At 33.6% G+C, this 23,697-nt stretch overlaps 4 protein-coding genes and 1 non-coding gene across 5 annotated transcripts; 2 read left to right on the forward strand and 3 right to left on the reverse strand.

The window, feature by feature from the left end:
- The first annotated feature begins 1,905 nt into the window (after window positions 1–1,905).
- On the forward strand, window positions 1,906–3,850 carry LOC112707021 (peroxidase 3). Its single transcript, XM_025758571.3, has 4 exons — window positions 1,906–2,288; window positions 2,368–2,556; window positions 2,626–2,788; window positions 3,066–3,850. Exons 1-4 carry the CDS (start codon window positions 2,076–2,078, stop codon window positions 3,479–3,481), a joined length of 981 nt encoding a protein of 326 aa, XP_025614356.1. The 5' UTR covers window positions 1,906–2,075; the 3' UTR covers window positions 3,482–3,850.
- Window positions 3,851–4,702: 852 nt separating this feature from the next.
- On the forward strand, window positions 4,703–4,786 carry LOC112708605 (small nucleolar RNA R11/Z151). The gene has a single exon (XR_003156455.1). It is a non-coding gene; the product is annotated as a small nucleolar RNA R11/Z151 (small nucleolar RNA).
- Window positions 4,787–4,886: 100 nt separating this feature from the next.
- Window positions 4,887–9,148, reverse strand: LOC112707022 (histone-lysine N-methyltransferase ATXR2). The gene is made up of 15 exons (XM_025758572.3): window positions 8,843–9,148; window positions 8,681–8,756; window positions 8,447–8,532; window positions 7,983–8,332; window positions 7,577–7,689; window positions 7,431–7,462; window positions 7,153–7,304; window positions 6,675–6,762; window positions 6,528–6,576; window positions 6,369–6,423; window positions 6,109–6,178; window positions 5,947–6,016; window positions 5,773–5,849; window positions 5,647–5,703; window positions 4,887–5,242 (listed from the first exon to the last, which is right to left on the reverse strand). Exons 1-15 carry the CDS (start codon window positions 8,927–8,929, stop codon window positions 5,132–5,134), a joined length of 1,473 nt encoding a protein of 490 aa, XP_025614357.1. The 5' UTR covers window positions 8,930–9,148; the 3' UTR covers window positions 4,887–5,131.
- Window positions 9,149–15,671: 6,523 nt separating this feature from the next.
- On the reverse strand, window positions 15,672–19,548 carry LOC112707023 (peroxisome biogenesis protein 22). Its single transcript, XM_025758573.3, has 8 exons — window positions 19,100–19,548; window positions 18,162–18,398; window positions 17,954–18,001; window positions 17,391–17,447; window positions 17,198–17,299; window positions 16,652–16,717; window positions 16,272–16,373; window positions 15,672–16,182 (listed from the first exon to the last, which is right to left on the reverse strand). Exons 1-8 carry the CDS (start codon window positions 19,214–19,216, stop codon window positions 16,078–16,080), a joined length of 834 nt encoding a protein of 277 aa, XP_025614358.1. The 5' UTR covers window positions 19,217–19,548; the 3' UTR covers window positions 15,672–16,077.
- A 1,970-nt stretch (window positions 19,549–21,518) lies between these two features.
- Window positions 21,519–23,407, reverse strand: LOC112707025 (cyclin-U1-1). The gene is made up of 2 exons (XM_025758579.3): window positions 22,661–23,407; window positions 21,519–21,970 (listed from the first exon to the last, which is right to left on the reverse strand). The coding sequence occupies exons 1-2, from the start codon at window positions 23,068–23,070 to the stop codon at window positions 21,631–21,633; spliced, it is 750 nt and encodes a 249-aa protein (XP_025614364.1). The 5' UTR covers window positions 23,071–23,407; the 3' UTR covers window positions 21,519–21,630.
- Between the last annotated feature and the right edge of the window lie 290 nt (window positions 23,408–23,697).

A 23,697-nucleotide genomic window follows, 5' to 3' on the forward strand; every position in this document is an offset into this window, starting at 1 on the left:
AATCAACATCTTCACCGATCAGAATGAAGAACAAGATGATAAGAACACGCAGTTTAAATTTCAAGCCGATCCAACGGTGAACAACTGAGAAACTGCCATTTGAAATTTACTGCTTTGGGCAAAAATGGGAATTCTGTTTTTCCCTCTTCTCTCTCACTTGGTGGCTATTCTCTCTCTCTCAAAAAACCTCAAAAAACTAAATTAGGGTTGTGACACTAGGGTGAAAGAATACACCCCCAAAATGTTGGGCTTGGGCCTCACAAAGGAGAGAAAAACCCAACACTATATATATGATGAGAGGATCACTACTCTCACCATCAATAATTAACAAATTAAAAGGAATAGAATTCCCAACTTTTGTCTATATCTTGATCAACATGAACAATATATTTTAATTTAAATCACAATGATTTAGATCACAAAACTCTTTTTACCCACTTCTTAACCACTCTACAATTATGGTATATCATAGCGTCACTATTTTTCCATTTCTTAACGTTATATCCACAGGTGGCAGCAGGTAGCTAGCCACCGTTAATTTAATTTGAACAATATATATATCATTTTAATATAACTATATTACATTAATTATAGTCATTATAATATTTTAAAAATATTGTTAAAATTAAAATAATATTATTTAAAAATATTATTAAAATATAAACAAAAATATTAATTTTAACAATATTTTTGTAATTATCATAATCACTTTGACATAGACATATATATACATATATATGGGGCTGCTATCTCATGAATGTGTGACGATATTAAAGTGAACGTGCATAACACAATGGATTGGAACGAAGTCTGAGATAGTAGTGTACGATCGGAGCAGGTATAAGTCAACTATTTTATTCATCAATTTGTGTCATCGCTACTAGCATGAGTTGGAATTGAATTTGTGGATTGAATATATTTCGCCAGCAAATTATTGTGGTCTTGTGGATTATACAACTTGATAAAAATATATGGTCCAAATTAAAGATGGTTTGAGTAAAAAAAATATTAAATAAATAATAAAATAAAATAAAGATGGCTTGGTATGGCATCCAATGCTTAATTAAAGTATGAATACTCGATATGCTAGATATTAGTTGTTAATATGCGAAGATATATTCAATTCCCTTGGGATTTAGTTAAATTTAGCCTAGCTACTTTTATATTTAATTTGTTTGGGCTGCTACAATCACCATAACATTCTTTTTAAGAAAGGTTAGTGTTAATCAAATTTTTTATAAACATAATAATTAAACTTTTCATGAATCCTGCATACGTATCTTTATATAGTGAGCTGAGTGTCTCATTAATAACTAATTTTTTGTTTCTAAATTTCTATGTAATAAGATTGTTTTAAGAAAACCCTCTGCAGTAAGAGAGAAATTATTATAATTTATCTAAATATGCTATGAGTATATAAAAAAATCAGTCATCAAATCATTTGTATAGAATATATGTTAAAATATAAAATATATATTAAAAATAAGATACAAATATATATATAGAAATATAAAATAATTAATTTGATAGCTAATTTTTTTTTGTGCACATAACATTTAACTAATTTTTGTAATTTATCATACATCAATTACTAAAATTTAACGTAATGAAACCCAATCGAGAGTTGAAATTAGTTGAAGTTGGGTTAATTCTAGATACCCCTTATTGAAGCAAAAGAAAAAGAAGAAATAGACGTGTATTGAAGCATTTAGAATGCAATTATTTTAGAACTTATTACACTTGTCGTATAAGGGTACGCAACAAACTAAGTTGTTATTAGACTAGTTACAATTATTATATGATAAAGTAGAATTAGTAATATAGTATAGTATGATCCTGTTGCACATGTTAGTTAGATGCATGGACCATCTCTGATTTTCTTTCTCTTGTTTTCTTGTAGGGTACCCTCAACCTAAGTGCACTATATAAATCACTAGCCACACACTGTTGTGGAAAGGAACATAAGAGATTTAATTTCCTCTTTGCTAACAAGTAGTGTATCTTAATCTTAGTGCTTATATATATAAATATATAGTTAGTTAATTATATTGCTACTAAGATCTTTGGAAATAATAATGGCAAGGAAATTAGGGTACTTGAGATTTTTTATTGTTTGTGTGATAGCATCAATTGCAAAAACACATGCTCAATTGCAGCTTGGTTTCTATGCTAAAAGCTGCCCAAAAGCTGAGAAGATTGTTTCTGATTTTGTGAATGAGCACATCCACAATGCTCCTTCACTTGCAGCTGCATTAATAAGAATGCATTTTCATGATTGTTTTGTCAGGGTAATTAGTTGGTTATTAATTAAGTAATTACTATAATTAGCTTGTTGTGTTTCAAAATAACCTGAGTTTTAATTTTCAGGGGTGTGATGGATCAGTGCTTCTGAACAACACAAACCAGCAAGCTGAGAAGAATGCTCCACCAAACTTGACAGTGAGAGGGTTTGACTTCATCGAGAGAATAAAGAGCCTTGTGGAAGCTGCATGCCCTGGTGTTGTTTCTTGTGCTGATATCTTAACTTTGGCTGCTAGAGACTCCATTGTTGCCACTGTGAGTACATCAACATAATAATCATTCATCAACACTAATGTTATATAATTAACATGGGATTTTCTTCAGGGTGGACCCTTCTGGCAAGTTCCAACAGGTAGAAGGGATGGTTTAGTTTCTAATTTGTCAGAAGCCACAAGAAACATTCCTGCTCCATTTGATAACTTCACCACCCTGCAAACTAAGTTTAACAATGCTGGACTTGATCTCAATGACTTAGTCATCCTATCTGGTATTTACATTATTCAATCACAGTTTTTTATAGACCACTTTATTTCGTTTTATCTGTCTTTATTGTTTCTTACTCGCATGCAGTTTGTCTTCGTATATAGTTGATAGTTGAAAATTATTAGATAATTTAATATGTTTAACTAAATTATCATTTAACCGTTCTCAACTATCAATTTCACGTAAAGACAACTGTATGCATGCGAGTTTTCACCAAATATGACACATAAGTATGTGACAGCTAAAATGATGAATATATGTAACTTTGTGGTTTTGTAAAGGTGCACACACAATTGGAGTGTCTCACTGCTCAACAATCAGCAACCGTTTGTACAACTTCACTGGGAAGTTAGATCAAGACCCTGCACTAGACAGTGAGTATGCACAAAATCTAAAGAAATTCAAGTGCAAGAGCATCAATGACAACACCACTTTGATTGAGATGGACCCTGGTAGCCGCAAGACCTTTGATCTTGGTTACTATAACCAAGTTGTTAAGAGAAGAGGCCTATTCACTTCAGATTCTCAGTTGTTGGTCAACAGTGTTACAAACTCTCTGGTAAACCAATTGCTTCAAGGGTCACTTCGGAATTTCTATGCTCAATTTGCAATCTCTATGGAGAAAATGGGAAGAATTAATGTCAAGACAGGGACACAAGGTGAAATCAGGAAGCAATGTGCATTGGTAAATAGTTAAGAGTAATTTTTTTTTTTTTTTTGATAATAGATTTGTGTCATGGTATGTGCAACTTTGTATGATGTATTTTTACTATATTTTGTCCTTTTTTGTTTGCTTATTTTATGCTATGCTGTAGGGTGTACTATTTTATAGGAGACCATATGGTGAGGGTGTTTCTTTTTGTGTTGGAATAAGTGGGTTCCATTTTCATAATTTTTTTTGTTCTTATTTTATAGTGTGAATGGTAGGGGAAGGTTAATGCTCTTGCTGCAATAAGGATAAGTGAGAGAGGAATTGTTGTGTTTCCCATGTTCATGTATAAGATGGAACCTGTTAATTAATTTTATCATTTTTCTGTACTTGTAATTCAATTCATTTTTCTCTTAATCAAGTGTTATTCTTCTTTATTATTATATAAATAAAATTATGCTAAAGTCATAATTTAGTTCATGATGTTATAGTTGTAAATTTGTAACTGAGTCTTTTAAATTAATTATTGTATTATTTTATTTAGCTTTTGAATTTTAAAATTAGCACCAATTCAATATTGTTAAAGTTTGTAAAATTGCCCTTCAAAAATTTTAAAATACAATAATAATAACAACAAAATCTTATCTCATTAGATAAAGTCGACTACATAAATCAAATAACCCTATTGAATCCTATAATATATTATGTTTATAATCAAACACTTTACGTATAAATCTTGTTTGATTGTCTCATGTATGGTTTTTTTGAAAAAAAAATTTCCCGCTTGTTATTTCTCTTTCATTTTATCCACGCTTGTTATTTCTCTTTCATTTTATCCACCTTTCTTACTGTAAGGTTAAAAGGGATAGGTAAAATAGAGGGTTTATTATGAGTTTTCACTTTTCACACTTCTAGCCCACTCTTTTTTTGTCAAGGGTCAAGCCCACTCTAAATGGCTAGATGGCCCACATAGGATATCCGTAGGCCCATAACAAATCCAGACAAAAAAAAAACAGGTCGTCGTATTAATTTTCCTAGATATCTTATCACCTCTCACTTTTTATCTGTTGGTGCAACCGAAGGTATCAGATTGTTTCCAAAGTTTTCTATGGAGCACTTTCCTTATTTGTTCTTATTCTCACTGTTTCTTATTTTTCTTTCAATAAAACACAATCAATCTGAATTCTGAACCTCTATCTGGGCAGAATTGCTTCTCTTTTAGTTTACAATTTTTATTATTTCTTTTTAATCTTTTGCTTGAAAAATATTGGGCTAATGATGCCACCTTCAATTATCTTAGCGGATTTCAATCAGATTTCTACCGTGATCTGATTGCTACACACACTGAAGCCCTTTCCTTTCATTTTCCAATCTCAAATTCCATGCCTATTATTGCTTTTCTTTTCTTATATTAAGTAATAATATTACCTTATTGATAGGATGAAGACACTTATGAGTAATAAATTAATAATATATCTCATATGGTTATCTTCTATATGAATAAAATATCATATGTAAAAATTTTAAATAAACTAATCTCAGAAGTATAGGAAATCATAAGTGAAGCACACAGTTCATGTGAAATTATGGAAATATAGAGGTAGAAAAAGAAGAAACACAGTTCAATTTAACCCCTTCTCTTTGCTTCCTTTGAGTTTTAACTTTGTGCATAACTTTTTGAATCAAGTGTTTTGGTAATTATGGCTCTTCTTCAATGCACTTTGGACACCTGCATCTAAAACCATAGTCTGCAAGGGATGCTTGTCTCTCTTCAAAAGGAAGGTCTTCATCAACATATGAGATGGTTATCTGAAAATTTTCCTAAATGTTAATAGTTACCTATATATTTCGAAATATTATATAGTATGGTGAGATTTGGCCTTTTTACCAAAGTCTCACCTTTTCCAAACCTTATTATCAAAATGTCATCTTTTTGTAACTAATTACTTAGATGCCATCTTTTTACCACAGTGACAACTGATTTGCTATTTCATTTTTAATTATGATTGTTTATAGTAATATTCAGGGTGACACTTGAGTAAATTAGTTTCAAAAGAGTGCTATTTTGGCAATAAGTTTCGAAAAAGGTGGCACATTGGTGAAAAATTCGCAAGATTCCTTATGTGCTGTAAAACCAAATTCCTCAGTAAAATCATTTAGTTTGGAAGAATTCTTGGTCAATTGTAGATAATGGCAAAAAGTTAGGAACCAACCTCTTCTCCTTTTCGAATCGGCCTTACTGCGATTATGGTTGCTTGGCCATCCCTATCCTGCATACAAAAAGATTAGGAGTTCAAATTAAACCATGTACCGATTGACTCAGTTCGAAACCAACGTACCTCGTCTCTCTTGAAGGCTTTGGCATTAGGACTACAGGAATGGTTCATGCAGCTTTGCAAAGGAAAAAAAGCAGTTCCTACAGTAAAATTTAAAAGGATTCAGGTATAATTACAAATAAAACTGCATAATTCCAATAATCAGTAGGCTAACACTAACTGTGATTCATTCATTACCTTGGCAACAAACAGAATAGTCTTCACCAAGAGCATCTAAAATTGGTTGTGTAATTTTCTCAGCTTCTTCCTACCATTAACAATGACGAGGAAAGGAATTGAGTCAAAAGAGTTTCTTTCTTTGGAGATAAAGTAGAAAAGTAATTTGAACAAAATTCTAACCTTATCAGGATTTTTCAGATCATCAATGTATAAAAAGTAATCCTCCACAGGAGAAGCTACAACCAAATCACTGGAAAATATAAACCAAGGATTAATACACAGGTTAGTTCAATCCAAAATTTCAATTTCAGTTTCAATTATCACGTCTAGTCCCCTTCGATGGCCATATCACAATATTCAAGCATTATGCACACAGAAATAGAAATAGAAATAACAATATATGGCTAAACAGAATAAAGCAAAATACAGAAAACTCTTACAGATTATTCTGTTCGAACATGCCAATGATGTGTCCATAGATATCAAGGGAGAATACTAGAAATTGTCAAGGAATTCAAGATAAGTCTCCAACAAAATGATGAAGTAGTCTTCATCATACACATGAATGAATGTATCAATAAAAGCATTTGTAAGGATACATGGCTCACACTCTTTGTCAAATATAGCTTTCTTAAGAAGTTGGAGAGACTGAAATATTAACCAATAAGCAAAAAATCAGGTATGGTATCAAATCAGCAAAAACATAATTTTGTGTCATGCACAATCATACATCTGAAGAACCTCACCTTGAATGCCAATTCTTTTATTTGCATCCTGAACGAATCTTCATCTGAAGAATCAATATCATCTGGCAATGCAACACAATCCCACCACCTAAAAACAATTTGAAGTTACTACCTCTTTCATAATTCAGATGCATCTTAAATCATTTGTACAATTTCAAAGTATGGTTTGGTAACTATAACAAAATAACGAATTTAATTTTCTTAGTAAGAAGTTTTGTAAGAGATGTAGTCCACTCTCTAAATAGTTTGATAAATCATAAAACGGATAGCTTGACAAAAGCAAAGAGAAAATTGGTGAAATGTTTCAATTTCAACAACCATGCCACATAAGTAACATCGTGCAAATCAAACATATAAGATAAACATTAAAGACTTGAAACAGAACACTTTGTCCCAAGATATAACATCATGCACCATAAAAGCACAAACACCGTCTATTTTGGCTTCATTTAAGCAGGTAAAACCAGCCAGTTACTACCTTCTCTTGTGTCCCATTGATATAGGCCTCCAAGCTTCCAAAAGAAGAGAGGCATTATAGCTGTTTGAATCACCAGAAGTATCATATTTCATTTTCCCTTCATGACAGTTTGCTTTTAACTTGCGGTATCTTAATATGGTAGAAGAAATAGCCTAGTCACAAAATCCAACCAGGCTTCCGGTCAGATAAATCATAAATGTTGTGGCTGCAGAGATTGATGAAAACAGCTAGTTCGAAAAGTAACAAATCAAGAAATTCAGTACAAAACTGAAACATACCTTTGCGGCAAGGATGAATATATCATTTGTTTCTGGGGAAAAAGGGAAGACCAATGGTAAATAAACAGGAACATAAAGAAAATAATATATTCTGAAGAAATTTAGATTGTTAAAAATCATTGATTTCCAAACGGAAATAATCTTACCATTAGCATGTTTATTGAATTTAAGAAGTGCCTCCCTATGAGCGGGATCAGACCTCTCGCCAGTGCAGAGTAAAGAATGTGAAGATTCCCAGTCAGCCTCTGCACATGATGTGCTACAGGCATTGACAACATCATCAAAACAGATTATTCCAAAGCATAATCCAGAAAGAACAATTTGCAAGAACAGGAGCATGGGTTGATTTTTCATAATCTCCAGCCGAAGATAGAAATAGTGGCATTGTGTAGCTTTCTCATTGTACTGTTGTTTTAGAACACAAGTTAACATTATTTACAAAATTTTTCACAGGACTTTCACAGCACTCATTTACTTCTATTCCCAAGTAGGAAAAATTACAAAACAAAAGCATTATACACCCTACATCATTTCAAACAACTACAACCTTACCTGCAATAGTAAGCTTCTCCACAGCCGCCAAGGCATGGAACCACCGGCGGCAACGAGAACTCCTTAGAGAAAGGCAAATTCAGTTGGCCATTCATTAAAGATTCCACAACACCTTCAGGAAGAGGAATTTTATCTTTGGAACTGCCGGAACCACATTGATGAGTTCCCTGATCCTCATCTTCAGATGATGAATCCATCTCATGGAAGTTTTTCGACAAGCTCGAAGAGCTTCCGACATCACATCCATGACTCTCAGAATCCCTTAATCCCTGGAGGTAAAGCCTCCTTCCAATTTGAAGCTCTATGGAACCAATAAAACGAAAGCAGAAGCTACATACAAAACAATCAATCTGCAAAGTAGTTCATACACACAAAAGAACACAATAGAAAGAAGAATAAGTCTTAATAAACCTAAACAAGCAAGACCAAGATAAATACAGAAGTAAATTAAGAAAAGCAAAAACCTTGTTGAAAGAGTGTTGAGACCCCACAAGCATTTGGTCCCTGAGAACAAGGTCCCCATCAGAGAAGTCCATGGCAGCAAATACCCCTGTTGATCACAAGTTGCATAACAGACACACACACACACACACACCCCACAGCAACACAAATAATGAAAAGTTGTTGAGACACACCCCATTTGAGAATCATTTACATACATACTTGCATATATAGTATACTACACAAAAGAATAGTACCTTTGCCAAAGTTAGCATCTTGTTTGACAGTGATAGAACTGCAGTGCCTTGCAGACAAAAGGGTATTATAGTATTCCTGTGATAAACAAAAAGAAGCAATAAGATGGAGAGAGCAAAATAAAAAAGCAGAGAAGTAAGTTGAAAATTTGAGGGAGAGAGTGCCTGAAGTTGAAGAGTGGAGGGAGGAGAGAGAAGAGCAGAGATTTGAGTTTGGCAACTGGAATCGATTGGACAAATGGGTTCCTCCATTGAATGAATGAATGCCACCAAACACAAACTCGAATTCAGAGTCCAGCAGCACCAACGTTAATGGGAGAGTGACGGCGCCGAGAAACACAAACCAACTTATGAATCGTTTATTATTTCTTTATTTTTGTTCTGAAAAATTCATTTGACATAAATCCCCTCTAAAATAATAGTTTTTTAGTCAACAAAATAACACAAAAATAAAAATATGGTTTAATCCTCTTTAACTGAAAAAAAAATATCTCAATAAATTAAGACAACACCACCCACTAATATTTATATTTTTTTAAGGAATATAGGTTTTCTAGTAAAGAAAAGTTAGAAAAAAAAAACAAATTACTTATTTTGATAGTCCAACACAAGTAAAATGTTTGGTAACTAATATTTTTCTTTTATATATTTATTTTATTTTTGAAGCAATATTAATTAACCTTTTATTTTTTTTCATTAAAAATATTAGTCTTAACATTTTTTTCTAATCCAAAAACATTACAAATAAAATATTCAAGCATGGTTATCTTAAAATAGATGCCATAATTTGATCCATATAAACTGTTGTTTTCTTTTTTGTGTATACAAAAAAAAAAGGATTGTACCAATGCTACTTGAAAGTAGGGGTGTTCGCGGTGCGGCTTGGATCGGTTTTGAGTCAAAAACTCATTCGATCCGAACACTAATTTTACCTGCGGTGCGGTTTGGATTGGATGATGTTTTTAAAAAAATCTGATCCGGTCCGATCCAATTTCAAGCGGTTTGAATTGGATTGGATTTACGGTTTTGTAAATTAAAAAAATTAAATATATATAACAAGTCTTAACATCAAATTTTAAATAATTAACAATGACATAACAAGTCTCAACAATATCTTAAAAAGCCAACGATAACATAACATAGAAATAAAATTATAGATTAGTTAAAATAAATAATAAATAATATTTTGAACATAAACTATTTATTAAATAATAATAATACATGAATAATATAAAAATGTATAATAAATTAAACATCTTATAAGTATAATTATAAATATAATAAAAAAATAATAATATTATAGCACATTGTGCGGTATAGATTGGATTAGATCGGTTTTGAAAAGTAGATCTGAAATCCGATCTGATCCAACGGTTTGTAAAAAATAAAATCCAATCAGATCCAAATTAGTGCGATTTTAATCGGTTTCGATTTTAAATTGGATGAGTGGTTTAATTTAGATCGGTTTGGATTTGAACACCCCTACTTAAAAGAAAACACAATTATATATATATGAATTAGCTAAACTTCGAACAAGGTAAATATGGCAAATCACATAAAGAAACTAATTGGAGGAAAAAATTATATAAATCTCTTAAAATAAAAAACGTTATGTGCGTACTTTAATTTTATATAAATCAAAGCAATTTATTTCGATTTATATTTATTGTATATAAATTAAAATAACCTAATTCGATTTACTATAGCTTAGGGTATGATTTGAATTATGTTAAAAGACTTTAATACATGTAATATAATTTGATTTACATTGTATGTGATTGCATGTAATTTAAATTTATATGACTCGATTTACACTAGGCAAAAGAATGGTAAATCGAAGTTATTAGCGTCGATTTATTAAAAAAGCAATGCATATTGATTAAATCGAATTTGATTTAATTCGATTTATTTAAAAAAGCGTGTGCTATATAAATAGGATTAGAGTGTTGAATTGAGGTAAATTCACTATGACTAGTGAAAAGAGTTTTCTAGTTTTTGTGCATTACAAAAGTACGATTAAAAAAGAAAATATGATCGGGTATAAAATTTACTGGCAAGGATCCATTGAGTGTCTTTATTAGAGCTTCTACACCATCTTTTGTAGTTAATCTACACCATGATAAGATTACAGAACTAGGTGCTAACATGAATACTCCTGTTATAATTCTGATTTCTGGGATAGTTGGAGAATCGGATGCGGTGGAAGATGTCTTAGGGAAGAGTATTTCTGTTGGGGCTAGTGGAGCATCGAGCTCGAGAACTCAGCAATACCCGCCACACTTTTCTACTCTAGACTTGGATGCGATGAGACTAGAGAGGTTACCGGATGTAGAATCTGATTTTGGCGATAGAGATTCAGAGGACACCGCAAGTCTAACTGAGTTCCAAGTCGGTCAACAGTTTCAGAATAAAGAGGAAGTCGTCTTATGTGTGAAGACTTATAGCATCCGCCATAGGGTTGAGTACAAAGTGATGGAATCGGACCATGATACGTACTACGACAAGTGTAAGGAGTTTGGAAATAGTTGCAGACGGTTGATTTGGATCACTTTACGGCGGCAGAAGGGTATCTGAGAGGTCAGACGGTATAACGGACCTCATACATGTTTGGCCACCTCGATCTCCAGTGATCACAGGAAGCTTGACTATCATGTGATATCTGCTTTCATCCTTCCTATGATCAGAGCTGATGCGGCTGTGTCAATCAAGGTTCAGCAGAATGCGACGGAGGCACATTTTGGGTTCAGACTTACGTACAAAAGGGTGTGGTTGGCTAAGCAAAAGGCCGTTGTGCAGAAATATGGGAATTGGGAGGAGGCCTACAATGAGTTGCCAAGATGGGTGCTCAGTGTGAAAATAATGATGCCAGGCAGTATTGAAGTTCTGAAGACGAGTCCTATGCAAGTTGGAGGCCAGGTTGATGGGGAGTCAGCGTTTTTTTACCGTCTTTTTTTGTCATTCCCACCGTGCATTGAGACATTCAAGTATTGTAAGCCGTTGGCCAGTATTGACAGGACCCATTTGTACGGAAAATATGGAAAACTTTGCTGGTTGCGATAGCTCACGATGAAAATTCTAATACCGTTCATATTGCTTTTTCCCTAGTGGAGGGTGAAAATGCGGAGTCATGGTCTTTTTTCTTGTCTCACTTACTGCAACACATGACTCCTCAGCAGAGCATTCTCGTGATCTCTGATAGGCACAATGGGATCAAGGCCGCCTTGGAGGTACTTGATGGTGGATGGGTTCCACCTGCTGCTTATCGTGCATTCCGTATTAAGCACGTTGTAGTGAATTCACGTTGAGTTTCAAGGGAAAGGATGCCATGAGGCTTTTAGTCAACGTTGCTTATGCGAAGATTGAGGTCGATTTTGATTATTGGTTTGACATCCTCCGAACTGAAGACCTAACAATGTGTGACTAGGCCAACATGATGGAGTATGACAAGTGGACTCAGCACTGGGATGAGGGTCGTAATATGACTACAAATATTTCTGAGTGTGTTAATTTGGTGCTCAAGGGTGTTAGGAATCTTCCAGTTTATTCTTTGGTAAAGTCCACTAATAGGAGATTGGTAGAGCTCTTTGTTCGCAAGGAAAGAGAGGTTGAGACACAGTTGGAGACAAGTTAGCAATTTAGTCTGTCACTTGTGAAGGCAATGGAGGCAATACTAAAGGCATCGAGATATTTCACAGTGACACTATATGATAGGGATAATTCAGAGTTTAAGGTGGTTGAGACTACTTCAACAGGTAATTTCTCACTTGATACTTACAGAGTCTCGTTGAGAGATTAGACTTGCGATTGCGGCTACTTTCAAGCACTTCACTAACCATGTCGCCATGTAATTGCTTGTTGTGCATATTTCCGCATGAGTTGAGCAACTTATGTCTACGAGGTATATCGCCTCAGCACGGTGTTTAATGTCTACAGGATGGGATTCAATCTCCGATTTTAGAAGGCTTCTAGCCACCGTAAGATGGTCCAACAGTCATCCCTGGTCCCAGTAAGAGACGTGCATCTGAAAGTCGTCTGAGAAGCACTAGAATTCACACTAGTATGAACGAGGTCAATATGAATCGACCAAATCGGTGTGGGCTATGCCGACAGCCTGGTCATACTAGGCAGAGTTGTCCACAGGGAGGAGGCACTGGGGTTCTGGAGCAGCTAGTGGAGTTTAGTGTTTTCTTTATTGTGTTGCTTTATCAATTGTTTACTGTATTACGCTTTATTGTTGCTTTATCGTAGCACATGGTCGGCTTCCTGGTCCAATGTATGTGCCAACTCTGTAGAGTGTCCAAAAACCATCGGTCGCCGCCTCTGCCATCATTCGTCATCAGAAAATCAATGTCGAGTGCAAGCAATAGACGATACTATACTCCACCAAGTTGTGGTAGCTCTATCTATCTGATGCCATTCTATCACAACAAAGTAAATCAATTCCGTGACAACCCTCCATGGTGCCATATGTGGGGGATCCAAGATCTCGGGTGAAAATACCTGAACAACCTCCGATGCACTATATGGCATCTATGTGAACTAGTAAAGAATGAAGAATATTGCAAGTCAATTTACATCCAGTAAGTAGTTTAAAGAAACACCAACAATGAATGCTTCAATGGTAACACTTACATCCCTTGGCCGGAGTAAATCTATCCCGAGCCTCCACTGTGCAACTCTAGGCCCCTTCTCACTCAATGTTGGCTGATAACTGGACCACCTGAGACCCAATACATGTTATGAACAACGGCAATAATCTGTAATATATATTATTAAACAAGACAATGATTAACAGTGATTACCTCGTCGCCAACGGCCAATGAAAGGCGTCAAACCCATCGGGTTTGAAAATCGAGAACCGCCAAAAAATCCATAACTGGAGGAGCTGTAATGGACCGGCCAACTTAACCACATTCCTGTTGGGCACACGGCACAAGCACTGGTATAACCACGACAGAGCGGCGGATCACCATGTATTCCAATATCGCTACGTACAGTAGCCACCGGATATGTATGTGTATATCGGACTTGTCACCGAAGAGCTGGGTTGATAATAACACCGTGATGTACATCCTCGCATACCTCCTGACGGTCTCCTCGTCTGCGTTGTGAGGAAGGTGACTGAATGTCTCTTGCATCCAAGTGCATTTCACAGTGAACTTGTCGATGTAGTCTACCAGAGGCAACACACCCAACAACTCTTGGAATCAATCCCATGCAGGTCGCTCGCCATCAATAAACTGTTTGAAGTCTGTCAAGCACCCGCTGACATACTGTTCATCGATGCGAAGACCTAAATGGTATGCAACATCCTGAAGTGTAATCGTGCACTCTTCGAATGACATGTGGAAGGTATGAGTCTCGAGCTGCCACCGCTTGACAAATGCACTAACCAGCGGCTCATTCAATATAAAACCAGTGGCCATTGAGCCTCGCGATATAGGCTAAGCCTGCCATCTACAAGTACGGTATGATTCTATCGTCTAGGGGCATGCCATACTGCCTCCTCATGCTGGTGATAAATCGATGTGGCTGCACCACGATAAAAAAATTCTTTTAGAACCATCATAATTAACAAATCAATTCACCAAAAGACAATTAAGTAATGCATACTCTTTTCAACAAAATCATATACAGGTTATATAAAAAATTACCTAAAGTGAATAACTCTACTAAAAACAAACTTTAATGTAAATTATGTTGCAACCCGGGATATAAATAACCTAACGTCAATAATATAATTAAATTTCATTAAACAAATTAAATTAAATTCTAACTGTACATAATTAATTTGATATTCAATACGTAAAGTATAAAATTAAACTAAATTAAATTATATTAATTTAAGCTCTAACACTTAAGGATTAAATTACATTAACTTCAAATAAATTAAACTAAATTAAATTAATAAAAATTTTAAACAACCCAAACTAAATTTTAAATAAATTAAAAATAAACTAAATTATTAGCACGTTAACCTAACATTTAGGAATTAAATTAAATTTAAAAAATTAAACTAATTTAAATTCTTATCAAACTTCTATTGTCTATTTAATCTAACATTTGAAACTTAAATTAAATTTATCTAAACTCCTAAAAAACTTCTAATATAGTAAATCACTACTTTAACTAAACATTGTTTATCAATATTCCACCTTGTATTTGTACTTTTAAAATTCTAACAAACCACTAAATCACTATTCTAACTACCATTTGTAGTTTAAAAATCTCAATAGCACATATAATGAATTCTAAGCGATTTAACATCACAAACTATTATTTATTTTTTAAAGATATTTAATTTCGAAAAATAACCTCTTCATGGATGAACCAGCAATATGGGCGACCGTCGTCTAACCGATAGATACAATCCGCGTCGTCTTCCATTTTCTCAGTTTGAATCTTACGATTCTTTTGGTGCAAACTTTCTCTGGAATGAGGTTGGAGGGGGGGGGAGGGAGAAGGTTTGGTGAGATATAATTCGAACCAAGTGAATTCAAATTCTTTATATAGGTATATATACACTAAATCGAAGCTAGTGGATTCGATTTACCACTAGCATTCGTTCAAGTAAATTGAAATAACTCCATTCAATTTACTATAACCCAATTCAAATTACTATGGGCAATACCATGTGTGTAATTCGAAACTAATGGTTTTCATTTACTATGGGTGAATTTCATTTCCTTTTAAATCGAATTTAATGCATTTGATTTATACATATACCTAGTAATTCGAATCTACTTAGTTCGATTTACATAAAATTGTGTATGAAGGTATGCTCCATATACCTAGTAGTTCGAATCTACTTAGTTCGATTTACACAAAATTGTGTATGAAGGTATGCTCGTAACGTTTTTTGTTTCAAAAGATCCATATAATTTTGTACTTCAATTGGTTTATTTACGTGATTTGCCCTAAATATGGATTAGCTTGAGTATTTATCAAATGCTATATCTTAAATCTTGTAGCACATTACAAAATACTACAAAAATAGTGTCAATGAAGTTCCCCATGGCCTCTTGAAGTTAGGAGTGTAACCATCTAGCTTGTCCATGACCATGAGGGCATATCATATTATCATGTAACTATGATTATCAAATACAAATATCTAACAGAAGTTGTCAATCTAATGCACTAACTTTAAACCAAAGGAGAGAAAAAGAAAGAAAATGATACTTCTTCCTTAAAGCATCATTGCACATACATTGCATGTCTTTTCACCTATGCAGGGTGATAACCCATATTAAGCTCGAATAACAACATCATATAACCTATTTCTCAAACAACTAAAACAGCTGAGAAAAAAGTAAAGTGTGGTGAAGGTGGAATCCACAATTCATAGAGGAAGAAACTAGTAGAAATTCATAAAAAACATTTGATTTGTGGAGGTTTGAGTCTTATATGGATCCAAAGAACTGTTCCAGGGAAGGAGCACTGAACACATTGGCTGCTGTTCGTTCGGTCCTAGAGGGCGATACATGAAGTTGATACTTGATAAACCTCTGCAACATAATTTTTTCATCATTAGATACCGTATTGAATTTAACATTAGGATATGAACTTTGAGTTGTTGAATATATAAGGAACTTACAGCTAGCTGATTGATGATTTCTGGATTCGTGTCAATATGCCAATCCGGTTCCAATTGCCGAACAAACGATGATCGTCCATTTTCTGTGCTACAGAAGAGAACCTGCATATAGGTATCATAAAGGTTATCAGTAAGCACAGAAGAAAAAGTAGCTGGCAAGCAGTGGATATTTACCGCATTCATGATATGCGCATTCAAGAGTCTTTGATACAATTTTACTTTTCAACATTTAAGTCGATCCCTTTTCTTGATCGTTCCAGTACCAATAATGATCAAGAAGATATAAAGAGACACTGAAAAACTCTTAAAAGGAACACTAAAGTAATATGCAGCGAAGTGAATACATTTTATGGTGTAACAACTGGTGCATATTCACATACCTTGTCCTTAACCAAACCACCAGAAGTGAATACCCCAGCTTCTTCTAATGCAACAAGTACTCTCTTCTGCATAAATAAACCAGGCTTAAAAGCGTAAATTATTTTGAACAACGCAGTTACCAAAATAGAAACAATACAGTTGCAAGCAATTTTAGTTTGTGCCAACTTAATATCAACACCACTCAGCAAGTTCAGCTAGCAATTGCAAGATGGTGATAACTTAACAGTAAACATTATGTGGTGTGAAGGATAAGCTGGACAAAGGGTCAGAGCGAGATTATATATCTATGTTTGTGTGTATGTGTGTCAAATGTCTCACAAACAAGTAACAACAGCGACCCTCAAGCATTGAATCCTCGTCTAGAAGTTTTTGCCTCAAGCAGATAGACATATCTTAGTTCTAAATCATTCAGTTTATAAATTAGTTTGATAAAGTTGGAAGATAGTGAATTTGCAGCATATGATGTGAAATATTGCTCATTAGTTCCATTAAGCTCATCAGATAAGATGTGAAGAGTAAATGATATAATCTAACAAATTACACACCTCGCTTTCATCATCCAAAACTAGTTCCATGAGATATAAATCGCAAAATTTTGTTATTTCCAACAACACTTCCAGCACAGAGGACTTCACAGTTGCTTGTTTCTGCCAACAAACAAGATGAACCACATTGGTTTCTTTATTCACATTCATTTCTTAGAAAGGAAAAAATCATCACACAGGACAAGCTCATCACCTGAAGCTCCTCTGGACTACTTTCCTCAAGGATCACTCCAAGAAGTCGACAAGTTACCTATGTACACATAGTTGCCATAAAAGTCAGTAAACATTGATCAAAATCACATGTAACAACTCAAACTTGTAAGAAATGTTCCCTTTGTCATCAAACATCTTAATTCCATTTTTTCACTACTTATGTTGCACAAAGATATGAATGCAAACAACTTATTCAAGTTTCCACGAGAAAAAGAATACAAGTATCTGCACCATCTATCAATATAGACCAGAAAAAGAGAAGTAACATATAAAATCTACTGAGCTTGAACCTGAAAGTAGACCAATAAATAGCCTTAGTTTAATGGTTTCATTTACACCTTAATCTCCTATATCAATTTAATTTATAATGCATTAAATTGATGAATTTTTACTTACTAACTGGATTGTTAACAATCAGTTCACTCCAGATAGAAATCTTTTACCATCAAAGGAGACGCTAATTTCTAGAAGACCATAGCAAGAAAAAACTGCGTGAAACACAGATCATGTTCACAGAAGAAATCAGAGGGAGTATATAATTACCTTTCTTCCTTCACTTAATTTCTGTCTAACTATCTGCCCCAAAGTTGGCTGAAAATTAGGAAGGGAAAAACAAAGAGCTTAGAATTACCAATAACACAAAAAACTACCAAATGCAAACCTGCTTCCCTTTTATTAATCCAAAACAACACATGCATTGCCTGACCTTGACACTGAAGAAAAGGGGGGGAAAGCCATGAAAGTATTTTACCTTGACTGGCTGAAAGAACTCATCGACAACATTTTGTGCCCTTGAATCATCTGAGGGTGAACAAACTTCAGGAGGAGCTACCGAGGCATTAGAATGTGCACCGACTCCAGAATTACTAGATGAAGCACCTTGCCGTTTTTGTTGCCTGCGTTGAGATCCAGAAGGTGATCTCAACATCCTCCATGTGAAAACAATGGCAACAGCAAGACCAGCTACAGCCCCAATAGAGCGCGAATCCTAACACCAAGTATAGTTTAATGAGGATTAAAGCTTTGAAACAAAGACAGAAACAATACTTCATTACTTTGAACTACTACTAAAGCACATATCTTCACCGGAAGGGATAAGTAGTAGCAGATAAAAATCATCATTACCATCCTGACAGTAATTTCTTTTTTTTCAAGCACCAAAACAAACAATCTTTACAAGAGACCACTTATGATGTATGGTTAAATCACTTTCTTCCTCCTTCTTTTCTCCCCCTTTCTTGGGCCTATTTAGACAACAAACCTGAGCATACAAACTTATCCTTTGTACAGAGGGCCACATCCAGCATTAAATTAAGCTTAGTTGATTAAATTAACCCAAATAATCATAGCTAAGCTAAGTTCCAGCTCACTTGAGTCAGGTAAAAGCAACCCACTCTTCACCTTTTCCAAAGGTCGCAACTTGCAAAAACCCAGATGAATTTTACCAAAAAGATAGAAACTTTCAGAAATTCAGCTCAGAACTACACTATCCCGGACCCCCAATCAACAATAAGCAAATAAAAACGCAACAAAAAAATGGAAACCGAACAGTGAACAGCAACAAAGAAGTTCAAATAGGGCAAACCACAATCGACAAAAAGATAAGGTTTTGCATCATAATTCATATCAGATCCAATTGAATAAGCTCATTGAAAATTAAAACCATGAGAGAGAGAGAAGGAGAGGTACGAGGTTGTGGAGGGAGATGGAGAAGAGGTTGGAGATCTTGAGAGTGACATAAGCACCGAAGCGTTTGATAAGGTGGAAAAGCTCTTGTTTTGGGGTGTCACCTTCACCCGTTGCCATGTCTATAATCTTTGTTCTTCTTAATCTCACAAACCACACCAGTCACCAGATTCCTTTTCTTCAAAATTGCAAGTTCCAAGGGTCACTCTTCAGAGACACAGAGGGTTTAACTCGTTCATCATCCCCTCCAACAACAACTTCACTCCATTGATCGCTCTGTCTGGAACTCTGGATTGATTCTGTGAAGGAATTGAAGAAATCAACGAACCAAACGAATGTTCCAAACCCAACACGCAAAAAGAGAGTTATGATAACACTGTCAGTTCTCTTTTGTTAATTTTATCAAAATCCCCTAAATTCTATATACTTAACGCCAATTCTACGGTGTCTATAAGTTTTTGTCTAAATGTTGCTTAACTTATTTTTTATAGTAAGTTTTGATTTTTTAAAAATTATTTATTTTTATATTTTTTAAATAAAATAATAACTTTTAACCCTTTTTAATAAATAAGCACCACATTATAAATACTATAGTATTCACCTGTACTTAATTAGTATGTCTAAGTTGTAGTTAGATATTAGATTTAATTTTCCACTTTTAAAAAAGTGGCAGCATTATGTATAATGATAAATGAAAAAATGTGCACGAATTTTTATTTCTAAATACTATTTGTATGTATATCTAGGTATGGAAACAAATAATATGCAAGTTTCATGTTATTACAAAATTTTAACTCTTTAGGAAATTACTATTTCAACTTAAACATTTTAAATCAATATAAAATATAAAATATATATTACAAATTATAAATTAAATAATATATATTATACAAAAATATATAATAATTAATTTAATAGTTAATTCTTTTGTCACCATAATTTTTTTTTATTTTCCGTTAGAAACACTCTAAAGTCTAAAGTCTAAACTGTTAACAGATGATCCTGACTGCACATCACTTCTACTAGTAAAAATAAAATGAAAGCTGAAGGTTATCTTGGTCAAGTTTTCCTCTTCTTGATAAAAAATCAGTTAGTTTATAAAAGATAAGGGGGTTTGTTTCCCAAGATAGAACCAACTACCATTTTTCTTCTACTAGTTTCTTAAATTATTTGTGCAAAAAATAAATTCTACACGATATCTCCTGAAAAGCCTTTTCATTATCTCTCAAATTATTTTTTATTTTATTTTATTTTGAAAACTTTAATTTAATTAGCGTGAGATGCTGAGATCTGAGATGCTTTGTATATGGTCATCTACTCATCTATTACACAGTTCTGAATATTTTTTTCTTTTAACCTACAAAACAAGCAAATCAAACAAAAATAAAATAAAATAACCTTTTATTTTTTTATTGTACTTATCAATTTTGATAAATTAAAAATTAATTTATTACAAATCTAAATTTTATTGTACTTATCAATTTTGATAAATTTTATATAATTCTTTAATCTTTTAAAACATGTATAAATTCAATGAGTTTTTTTTTTAAAATACTTTTACTTTTATCCATATGTATTTTTATTCAGTTGCTTAATTTATTAAAAAATATTAAAATTAATATTTAATTTAAAAATATAAAAATAAATAAATTTTAAATATTTAATACTTATCTTAAAAAGAATTTTTGACAAATTTCACATCAAATTCAAAGTCGCCAAAAGATTTTTTATTAATATTGTAGAGATTTTAAAATTTTACAAAGTTCTTCTTAATAATAGAATCAACTATTATTATTTTTTTCATCCTCATCGTTATCACTTTTAACTCAATTATTTTTATTGTATAACTATTATTTATCATCATTGTTATCTTCTCTTCCATCATCATCGTCAATACTGATCTCATCAACATTAACGTTTTTTTTTCTCTTATTTCTTGTTTGATGCTATTTTTTTTCAAAGATTTTCGTATTGCAATTATTTTTTTCTTGCAAGATTTTTATCTATGATTTTTCTTTACTTAACTACTATTGGTGAAACAAATTTTTAAAAATAAATTTATTAATAATTTGTGAGATTTTTGAGGATTTAAAATCTCATAAATTACAAATAAAATCACTACAAAATTAATTTTTGTAACTATTTAACGAATTTTTTAACAGAAGAATCGTATTAAAATAAAATAGTCGAGAATCAAAATGTTTTCTTTTTTTTTTTTTTACAAAAATTGCTTTAACTTTCGTGAAAATAGACAAGAACTAAATTGGATGTTTATTCTTTTATTTTGTTAGTTGGCAAGCACTCATGCATAAATACTACAATAATGCTTACTTCAAAAAGAAAGATGCGTAATGGCAGGTTTTGATTAGTTTACACTGTTAGTGTATTATAATCAAACTCATCACTTATAATTCAAGAGTTCTTTGAATCAACTTCTAATTTTTTTATAGAAAGAAAAAAAATTATAGACTCGGTTGTATTCAAACCATGATGAATAATCCAATAATTATTACACCATGAGACCAAAAAATTAGCTAAGAAAAAGTGAGTTCACTATCCAGAATTTGAGGTAGAGGAGAACTTTGGTTGCTGTTGTTGTTATCTTCAACTAATATTTCAGGCTCATGGTTAAGATGGTTATGGTCATGTTCATCCATTAGCATAGCCTTTGGTGATGCCAATGCCCTTTCAACCTTGATGAGGCCAGTGCCATTGACCACCATCTCTTTCTCCAAGTGCAAGCAATAGCTCTCAAATACTCTTGAGCTTACCATCACTCCAAAATCCAAGAGAAAGAGTAGCTCCAATTCAAGCTTGTTTAATTCTGCATTGCTTACTCCTCCTACTCTTGCATATACTGCATTGTTGTAATGCCTGAAATTCAGGGGAACAAATAAAGGAAAGCAATGAATAATAAAGCACAACAAAGATTAGTGAATAATAACGAAGACAAGTTATGTATATTGTTGAATTGAAGGAGTCATGTACGTGTAAAAGCTATATATAACAAGTTAAATTATAGAGTAATATCACAAACTAGTTCTATGGAGTTTTTAGTCAGATAATTTAATAGTCAACAAATTTATTTTAGTCATTAAATCAGTCCCTAATTTTTTTGTTTTATTAGACAAATCAATTTTCGAGTCAAAATTTAGTAAAAAATAGATAAATCGGTCCATACCATTATAATAAAGACATAAGAGTCTTCAAATTTTTTTAAAATTCTTATATCAATCTCTTTATATGAAACTGATTTGTCTGACGAAATAAAAACTTGGGGATTAATTTGGTAATTAAAATTTGTCAAGAACTAAAGTGTCCGACTAAAAATTTTAGAGGCCGATTTGGGATATTACTATTATATAAAACTAATCAAGACGAGCAAAAAGCCTTGTAAAAGAGTTTAGTTGTCATAATGACGTGATATACTTATCTAGCAACCACCATGATTTCTATCGAAAATTCTGATGAAATGTTTTTTCTTTAGTTATGTAGTATTGCTCTTTGAAACCATGAACTTACTGAATTCATCCAAAAACAAAAGGAGGTATTGTAAGGACTCACTCATCATCGAGCATCTTGGAAGCAATCATGACACTGGTAACTAGCAATCTGTGGATGTTCAAGGATATAACTAGAGAATCAGGGTGCAGGTGTGTGAGCCTATCAATGTAGACATAGCCAACCACAAAACAAGAAGGGCTGCAATTAGTGTACTTGTATATCCTCTCTAAGTACTTTGGTATGCTTATGCTTGGGGCCCTTACACCATGGAATGCATTCAAGCTCTTCCCTATTCTTATGGAGCCATCTACCTCCTGGCTCAGTTCATGCACCAGCTTTTCGTTTCGAGCCACCAGCTTCTCTAACGTCGAAGACAGGACGCATAGTACTCTGGGCAGGTTTAGCTCGGTCTGGCATGTCTCCGGCTGAAGCTGCCGGCCGTGGTTTGTGTATTCGCCCCCTGTTAACATTTAGGCCATGTAGATTCACTTGCTCATGGGTTCATATGGTTGCTATTTGAGTGGCTAAAGACTAGGATGGTGATAACTCCAACTCTTCAAGTTGTGGCTTGGAGGAACCACTCTCTCTATGGATAATTGACGTGTGTGGCTATGTCTCTAACTAATTTTAGAAGGTTGTGATTGGAAGTTAGGAATTAGGATCTGTGTCTGTTCAAAATTGAAGCTAAATATTATTCTTCAAGGGGGTCCCACTCCTATGTATGTGGTGACTTTGTCTTAGGAATAAAAACAAGCCATGCCTAAGAATATACAGACTGGCAACATCAACTAGGTTGGCTTGATTCGTATGTGCAACTAAATGGAGGTCCATCTTCCCAACAATTCAGATACTAGGTCTCTATTGAGGGTCTCTGGTTTCATTAAAGTTCAAGCAATTAGATATCAGCATTGCTTTCAGCTCTTACACAATGGTGAAATAGTTGCCAAAGGCCAAAAAAGGGGCATTATCATGTTGTGCTAATGTTGGTACTAGTTAGAACTGGTAAAGGATGAGCCACGCAGGACGCACCCTTCCTTCAACCCATAAGGGCTAATAATTTTATCGTGTTTTTTTTAAGGTTTGTTTCTATTTTACGG

The sequence above is a fragment of the Arachis hypogaea genome, chromosome 8 (genome assembly GCF_003086295.3).
Source record: "Arachis hypogaea cultivar Tifrunner chromosome 8, arahy.Tifrunner.gnm2.J5K5, whole genome shotgun sequence".
Taxonomy (NCBI): domain Eukaryota; kingdom Viridiplantae; phylum Streptophyta; class Magnoliopsida; order Fabales; family Fabaceae; genus Arachis; species Arachis hypogaea.